At 54.2% G+C, this 9,168-nt stretch overlaps 1 protein-coding gene across 1 annotated transcript in view; it reads left to right on the top strand.

The window, feature by feature from the left end:
• Positions 1 to 9,168, top strand: part of PTPRN2 (protein tyrosine phosphatase, receptor type, N polypeptide 2) — a 789,125-nt gene that overhangs the window by 777,148 nt on the left and 2,809 nt on the right. The window contains exon 21 of the mRNA XM_011941545.1: positions 2,580 to 2,653. Within this exon, the coding sequence (XP_011796935.1) occupies positions 2,580 to 2,653 (74 nt within the window). The remainder of the gene's footprint in view (positions 1 to 2,579; positions 2,654 to 9,168) is intronic.

Below are 9,168 nucleotides of genomic sequence, written 5' to 3'. Positions count from 1 at the left end.
GTGCTGGCTGTGGGGTGTGTGGGGTGTGTGCTGTGCGTGCTGTGCATGCTGGCTGTGGGGTGTGTGGGGTGTGTGCTGGCTGTGGGGTGCGTGCTGGCTGTGGGGTGCACGGTGCCCGTGGGGTGTGTGCTGGCTGTGGGGTGCACAGTGTCTGTGGAGTGCATGGTGGCCAGTGGTCTTCCTTTGTGTGAGCCCCATCTGGGGTCTCTGTTTAGCTTGAGCCTTTATACCAACTTGAGATGCTTGAAAGATGCTGTGAATTGCACCTTATTTATCCTTCTGCCTATAGTTGTGGTATTTTTCACATTTAAATTGCAGCAAAGTTCTGGGGACAATGTGTCCAGAAGCCACAGCTCCTACCAAAGGTACAGTCACGGTGCAACAGACGATGTGGGCGTTTCTGAGGAGTTTTTTTGGCTGAAGCACAAACGTTCGTGCCATGGCGCTGAGACTAACCTCACGCTCTCCATGCAGGGACTTGACTTTCATAAGACAAGCTTGTCTCAGAGAGGCCAGTCCCCCTGCATCGTTTCTGCTGTGATTCTGCTATGTGGGCACAACTGCCGGAGTGCCCATGAGAGGAGGAGGAGAGGAAGTGGCATCCTCAGCCGCCACAGTCGCAGCTGCAGGAGGGGTCCTTCGGCTTCCTCCCTTCCTCTCTACCATTTAACAAACTCACCCGTTCGTGTCAGGCTGTTTTAAATTTGTGGATTTCTTTTAAAACAAGATTGTATTTACTGTGGCCTTGTCGACTTTTGAGGCCTTTGGAGACCCAAAGAGGAGCAATTAAAGAAACCTGTGCACCTGACCTCACCTTCCACCCGCATGAGCTGCCAGCTAGTTCCCTGGTGGCTGAGCTCACAGGGGCTGCCCCAAGAGAGAGGCTCCTTTCCTGCCTGCAGAGGCTCTGGTTTAAAAGGTGGTGGCCCTCATGGTGTTCCCTGCCCAGGAGAATGGGGTCCTTTAGCGAGAGGATGGGAGCTGGAGGGACAGCCAGCTTAGCCCCAACAGTGGCTCCCATCACCACAAGCCCTGTTCCTGCTGGGGGATGCCAGTGTCTCCACCTTCTGTGTTCAAGGATGGGGAGACTCTCCAGCCAGGCAGGGCAGGTGGGGTGGTCATCTCGCGCTGGGCCTCCCTGGTGGAGCCACTGCAGGGCTGTCCTGATGGCCAGATTCTCCGTACCACTTGCTCTGTTCTCCCTTCATGCAAACATGACATTTGGTTCCAACGTGTGTCCTCCCCAGCCTCCCTGTCACCCCTGCCTTTCCCTCCTGGCTGCCTGCGGCTCTGAAGCAGGCCCTGTGACTTGGAGGTGCCTTGCAGGCACCCACTACCCTGCTGGGATGATCCTGGAGCCCGAGCCTGCACTGGCTTTTCAGTTGCCACCCTATGAAGCTGCAGAACCACAGGGAAAGGAAATTGAGGAACCTTAGGAATTTTAAACCTGCTCTCCTGATTCGCTGGGTGAGGAGCGTAGTGTGCATTCAGGTTACGGCCAGAGAGAAAGGCCCGGGGCCCACCTGACTCTGGGCCACCTGGGCCTCCTCAGGTCATTGGCCAGCACTGTCCTGCCCACGGTAGTCAGGGTTCCAATGACTGCGGCTTCCTTCTGTCTGTGGCTTGGACACACCATTGGCCATGTCTCCATTTCCTCATCTGCAACTGGGGTGACCACAGTTCTCAGTTCACCGTGTTCGGTAGAGGGGACATGGTAGAGGGGGCGTGAAGTGCCTGGCACCCATGTGGGTTTCCCTGTGGGATTCTGACCCTGCTCCTCATCCCACACCTCTCCGTGTTTCTCATCCTGGCAGCTGTGTCCTGTCTCCCCCTCTCACCTGCAACACGCTGGAGAGGTCGGGACCCTGTCTTGCTCATTATCTGTCTACTAAAGAACCTAGCAAAATGGAAAAACAAGAATATGTGCTGAATTAATTATTAGTTTAAAATTTAAAACTTAAATAGCATGATTTGAGTGCAGCCAGCAACACCTGCCGTGAGATCGGTGCTGTCTACAGGAGGATAGAGCTTTCGGTGAACTGCCGAGCTGGGAGTAACCATGAGCTACCTTTACTCAGTCCCAAAACGTGGAACATTAAGAGTTTAAAAAGCAGGAAACTCTACAGTTAAAAGCCAATATTAAGGTTAAGTCCATTAATCTAAATTAATCTGATTTTTTATTTCTTTAAATGAAAAAGTAATCCTATGAATCAAAGGTAAAGTTTATATGTGGTTCCCTATGATTTACTACATTCCCTGAAGTGTCAAACAAAAAAAGAAAAAGAAAAGCAGCTTTGGTTTCTGATGGCGACGGCCTGCTGTTGGTAAGTATCTGTATGAGCATCTTATAACAATTTTTCAGCCCAGCTTTCTGGAATTAATGCTAATGAAAGCTGCCCCTGCCTTCGTCTTCTATATGAACACTGAAATTGCAGCCGCCTGCCAGCCTGCTGAGGGATGAGTGTAATAATTTTCAATTGGCCTCTCAGCCCAGAGGGAACGTGGCTAGCAGGAGATTGACAGATGTGGCATGGATTATCTTGTGCTCTGAACTCAGCCCAATTTGTGGTTTGTTGCAGGTGCTAAAGAGATTGATATCGCAGCAACCCTGGAGCACTTGAGGGACCAGAGACCCGGCATGGTCCAGACGAAGGTACTGTCAGTCTCTCCTCCAGGACATGGACCCATTAAAGGTGCCTCTCTGTGGCCGTGTTCCTGAGATGAGCACGGGGAGGGCCTGGTTTAATGTGAGCCACACATTTTTTTGCTCTGCTCTGGCTGGCCTCGTCCACACCGGTCCTGCATGGGTGGGGGCACATCTGGGCCCCCAGAGGTCCACTGACGATTCCTGCAACACCTCCAGATGCAGCCACATCTCAAGTCGTAGGAACTCGATTCACCGGCTCTTTCCATTCACTAGATTTGGGGGTGGGGGGAGAATGCTGTATTTTTGTAGAAACAGGTTGACGATAAATCCCAGAGCCCTCGGAAGTGTTCTGAGCTCACTGAGTGCTCCCTGGCCGCTCCGGGGCCTGTACTTTGTGGAGGACCCAGGGCACAGCATCCTGGAGCACCCAGAATCGCTCACACTTGCTGAAGAGGCCCAGTTTGCAGCAACAAGGGTCAACACAAAAAAATTCTGGTGAGCTTTGGCTCAACAAGAACTGGACGTGAGGTTGATGTGTGCCTGGCTTCTCGCCCTGAGGCTGGGCTTGGTGTGCCTTTGGCCTCTCTGCTCCTCCGTTTCATTTTGCCCTCTCTGTGCAACTGGTAGCACCATCACGTGATTTTGTGAAAGTTCTTTGTAAGTCTTGGGACAGTATATTTTCTTTGTTTTTTTTGTTGTTGTTGTTTTGGTTTTTTTTGTTTGTTTTATTTTTTGAGATGGAGTCTCGCTCTGTCACCCACGCTGGAGTGCAGTGGTGAAATCTCAGCTCACTGCAACCTCTGCCTCGCAGGTTCAAGCGATTCTCCTGCCTCAGCCTCCAGAGGAAAAAAAAACTCAGAAATAATCCACCAACCCTCCACCTAGTGTCCCCAGATATGAACACCTCACGTAACCACAGTGCAGTGACCAAACCCAGGAAGTCAGCATCGAAACAAACCACTGACTGACCGATAGTCCCAGCCCGATGCCCTCCGTGCCCCACCAGGGAACTTCCTCTGGAGCAGGACATGCCCGGGGCGGCCATGCGAGGGGCTCATGGCTCCTCTGCTCCCCGGAACACTTCACGGCCGTGAGGTCTTGTAGAGCGCCAGCAGCCTGGCTCTGTCTTTGTGGAACGTCTCTTGTCTAGGTGTGTCCCACGTCCCCCGTGGTCCGGGCGGGGCGGGGGGGTGGCAGGAATGTCCCTCACGAGGAACCCTAACCCTAACCCTAACCCTAACCCACTGAGGCGTGTGTCTGGAGGTTTCTGCGTGGCTGGGTGATGATTTTTCCCTGTGTGGTTACTCAGTGTCTCTCGGGGAGAAGCTGGGACCATGCACACGTCTGTCTTTCCTTCTGCTTGTTCACCACAGCACTCGGCACGTATTGTGAGGCTGTCGAGAGAGGAAGTGACACGGGACAGCTGCTGTTCTAGCAGCAGCAGTGGTCAAAACAAACAAGTTCGGGTGAGCTTTGTCCCAACAAGAACTGGACGTGAGGTTGATGTGTGTCTGGCCCCTGTACCAAGGAGCTCCCAGGTTTCATGCCATGGAAGGGTCCATCCATGGAAGGGTCCATCTTGCCTCACTGACCATCCTCCTGGCCTGGCTGCCTGGCAGCAAAAGAGGTGGGCTTGTGAAGGCAGGCACGTACCACCTTCTGGCTGGCCCTGAATCCCGGGAGCTTCAGGTGGCTCTGAACTGGACAGAGGAGGCCATGGAGGCTGGGAGAACGGGGCACGCATAACCAGGAATGGACAGCGAGCGCCACCTCAGGCAGGTGTGATCGTGACTCCACACCGAGGCCCACTCTGGGATAAGTCCCAGGAAATCTAAATTCAAATTAGTTTCCTCCCCACGCCTCTGCCTGCCTCTCAGGCAGCCTCCTCCCCTCCGGACGAGTGAGTTTGCCCAGAACACACCCTGGTTTTAGGATGGGTCTGGGCAAAATCATCTCAAGGGGATATCTTCTTGCCAAAAGTGAGAAAACATTGCAAAGAGCAAAGCCTCCCAGCCTCCGTTGTGTGTATCCTGTTTGCCAAAACGAGCCCTTCCTGGCACACAGGTGACTGAGGCGTGCAAGGTGGTCCCGACACCCTTCGTGAAGTGAGGTGCTTCGGGACTCATCAGAGAAAGAGAAAGCCACAGTCACGATCATTACATGCCAGGTATTCCATTCTACTCTATTTTTAAATGGCAAGATGACAGCAAAGACCTGGGACCAACCCAAATGCCCATCAGTGATAGACTGGATAAAGAAAATGTGGTGCGTATACACTGTGGAATACTACGCAGCCATAAAAAGGAACGAGATCACGCCCTCTGCAGGGGCATGGATGGGGCTGGAGGCCGTTATCCTCAGCCAACTAATGCAGGAACAGAAAACCAAACACCGCCTGTTCTCACTTGTAAATGAGAGCTGAACAATGAGAACACACGGACACTGGGAAGAGAACAGCACACACTGGGACCTGTCAGTGGGGAAGGGAGAGGGAGAGCATCAGGATCAATAGCTAATGCATACGGAGCCTAATTCCTCGGTGATGGGTGATGGGGGGCGGCAAACCACCATGGCACACGCTTACCTATGGAACAAACCTGCCTGCCCTGCACGTGGATCCCAGAGCTTCAATATAAAATAAATAAATAAATGGCAAGATGATGACACATACGCACTCTTGCCCTGTTGCTCAGATCACTTGGTGACCCAAAGCTCCGTTTTCTGCACTCCAGATTACAGAGTCAGCTTCCTAGCTGCTTCCTTCTTGGACTGGGCGTCCCGAGGAGTTCCCCCTCTTCCTTAAGGTTTGTGTTCAGGAGCCGTCTTGGAGCATGCACATAAATTCAGCTCCTGGAATTTCAAGGCATAAGGAAATGGGAACCACGCGAAAGTCACTGTCAACCCATGACTGCACTGCCCAACATCGTCCCCGAGACTGAACTTCCCCTAGAAGTTCAATTTCACAAAGATAGAAAAATTATTTGGGCACAATGCTGCTGTCCAGTCTGAATGCTACTGTTCAGTCTGAATGCTTTTCTTCCACGAAGCCAAGAGGAGGCGTCTGCAGCTCCTTTGAACGGAGGAAGTCACGTTGCTTCCTTTGGAACTGAAGACAAGGAAGGAATGAGCCGTTGATATGAGCACCCGGAGACCAGGATGACCACAGGCCCCGACAGCAAAACACCATCGTTGCAGTAAAAAAGAACCTCGGGAGAGCTGTTTCCTCTCTGGAATTTGAGTCGAATAGAAAATATTTCACTCAGTCCCTGACCACAAACTCCGTCATCTTAGAAAAAAAGTCCAGGCACCCAGAGGCTGAACCGCAGCTCAGGATTTGACACCACACGAGCTGCCAGAGGCGACACACTCAGCCACACACACCGTGCAAACCCACACACCTGCACACACCCATGCATACAACCACACACACCCACACACACACACTGCACACCCACACACCTGCACACACCCATGCATACAACCACACACACCACACCCACACACACTGTGCACACTCACACCACACACCCATGCATACAACCACACACACCTACACACCCACACACTGCACACCCACACACCTGCACACACCCATGCATACAACCACACACACCTACACACCCACACACTGTGCACACCCACACACCTGCACACACCCATGCATACAACCACACACACCCACACATTGTGCACACTCACACACCTGCACACACCCATGCATACAACCACACACACCCACACATTGTGCACATTCACACACCTGCACACACCCATGCATACACCACACACACCCACACACACCTACACACCCATGTACATGGTGCACACCCACACATCTGCACAGAGTGCACACCCACACAGCCATGGACACTGCACACACCCCCACATTGCACACACCCCCACAAACACAAACACCTACACACGCACACAGCCACACCCACTGCACACACCCAAACACCTGCACACACCCATGCATACACCACACACACACACCTACACACCCACTCACGGGGTGCACACCCACACAGCCACGGACACTGCGCACACCCACACACCTCCACAGCTGTACACACGGTGCACACCCCCACACGCATCTACACACCCACACACCTGTACACACCCATGCACACCTGCACTGCTGCACACCCACACGCACCCCCACACACAGTGCACATCCACACACAGCTGCATGCACACACACACCCCCATGTGCACACACCCTCAGCAGACATGAGGGATGGCAGACAAGGCTGAAATCACACTTCTCTCCCATCTGTGCATCTGTGGTAGAGTGGTTCTTCCCTTCCTGCCCTCCACACGTCTCAAGAGTTTCCCATTTAACCAAGGACCTTAACACTTTCCTGCCCAAAATGGTGTTTCCTCTTTTACATTTGTCAGTTCCAGAAGTAGAGCCAGTGATGAATGGCTCTACTTCTCAAGAAGCCCCGCTCCCCCCTCACTGGGCGGGAGACCCCGTGCTTTCCTCACTGGGCGGGAGGCCCCGTGCATGTCCACGTGCTGCCCGTGTGTCGCTCTCCCCAACCTGCCGTCTCACATCTGCATTTTAGTTTCTTCCTTCCCCATTTTCTTCTGTGCCAGCCCCTTGTCCTAAAGCCTGACCTCAGCCTCCTCCTCAGATTACCCAGTGTAGTCCAAGGTCCCAGAAGCAGGGCATGGCCCAGACGTGCTCCCATCTTCCCAATCCAGCACAGCACTGGAGTGACAGACACGGATTCCGTCATGCGTAGTGCAGTCCACGCTCACGCCCAGCCTCAGGCCTGCAGCCCACCTCTCCCAAGGCCTCCTGTGCCATTGAAACTGTTCATTTCTGTAGCTCTCCACCTCTCTCCACCTCTGGCCATCTCTCTCCACCTCTCTCCACTTCTCTCCGTCTCTACCTCTCTCCGTCTCTCTCTACCTCTCTCCGTCTCTACCTCTCTCCATCTCTCTCCACCTCTCGCCATCTCTCTCCATCTCTCTCCACTTCTCTCCGTCTCTACCTCTCTCCGTCTCTCTCCACCTCTCTCTGTCTTTCTCCACCTCTCTCTGTCTCTCTCCATCTGTCTCCATCTCTCTCTGTCTCTCCATCCCTGTCCCTCTGCCCCAGTGTGCACACACACAATGCCTAGTCCCTAACTTGGGCAGGGCTCAACTCTCACGGTGTGGCTTGGAGCTGGTCTACTTTTGTGAAAAGAGAAGCTGAAGGTGACAGACACAGGAAAGTGTGTCGTCCTCACCCCCTTTTGAGAGGTGCTGGGGGAAGCCCCCCGCACGGGTGTGTGCAGCCTCCTGGAGGGCACAGGTGGCTCAGCGACACGTTCACTGAGGCCCCCTTTAAGGTTCCTATCTCCACCCAGGCCTTTGTTTACACCTGAAGAATTACAAATATAAACGTAAGCACAAATAGAAATCCAAGCGGCCTCCGCAAAGCTTCACGCTTCCAGCCCTGGCTGACCCTAACCCCAGCAGCGGGTGTCTGAGAGCCACGGCGGCTCCTGCAGCCTCCATCCCTCCACCAGCTATGTGGGTACCCTGTGGTTGCCCCAGGACAGCCTGAGAAGGGGCGTTCCCACTTGCTGTCCAGCATGGACCCCAGGGGTGGTGACCTGGCCTGAGCCTGGCTGGGCCGTCCCGCCTCAGCCACTTCTCCATGGGGTGCAGTTCCACTGGAAGAAGCCGTTGGGATCTTTCTCCGGCAGGCCTCAAATTTTATTTTAGTATATGTTCAAAGATGCTTTCTTGCTTAGAATGTCCTGACTTGGCCTCTCAAATGTCCTGTCTTTGCAAACCTGGGGGGCTTTGCGCCCCTCCCGCTCAGACTGCTGGCACTGAGATGCAGTTTAGGCTAAGACGGTCGTCTGGTCATCCATTGCTATTGTGTTTTACTCCTTTGAAATAAACTCCTATCATAGAAGTTCTCCAAAGGCTGGGGTTTTCCCCGCCTACCCGGGATCTAGGGTGCGGGTCTAGGTGACACTTGCTCAGCAGATGCTGCTCGGAACGTGGCCCCAGGCCTTCAAGGACCCACAGGGCATGGGCGCTGCATCCCGGCGCTGCACGCGGCTGACGCTTCACAATAAAGGACAAGATGATCCACAAGCCCCGTCCCCTCAAACGCCAGCTCTGAGGCTCACAACACCCTCCGGGAAGCGCCCCCTCCTCCTGCCAACCGACGCCCACAGGGCCCAGCGGGCTCTGAGTAAGGTGCTCGGCACACACCAGCCCAGACGCCGCGGGGCTGCTTCTCCTTTGAGCCCAACAGTGCGGTCAAATTGTCAAACATGGCCAGTGAGGAGAGCACGTGTCTCCGGGGCCGGTTCCCTTCCTGCTGCTCTGTCCGGTGACCGTGCAGTCTTGGAAATAGTTACGATCCAGACCTGGTGGGGTTCCCCTGCCCGTGCCCTCCCCCGCAGCGTGGATACTGGGCTTTCCTGTTGGATGCCGCAAGTGGCTGTGTGAGAGGCCGGGCAGCTCTGCGGGATTGGCGCCCGGCCCTGGGGGTGGAAGCGGCGGCCTGGGGC

This window comes from Colobus angolensis, unplaced genomic scaffold, assembly GCF_000951035.1.
Source record: "Colobus angolensis palliatus isolate OR3802 unplaced genomic scaffold, Cang.pa_1.0 Scaffold2, whole genome shotgun sequence".
Taxonomy (NCBI): Eukaryota; Metazoa; Chordata; class Mammalia; order Primates; family Cercopithecidae; genus Colobus; species Colobus angolensis.
Note: the sequence above shows the minus strand (reverse complement) of the source record. Positions and strands in the feature narration are given on the sequence as shown.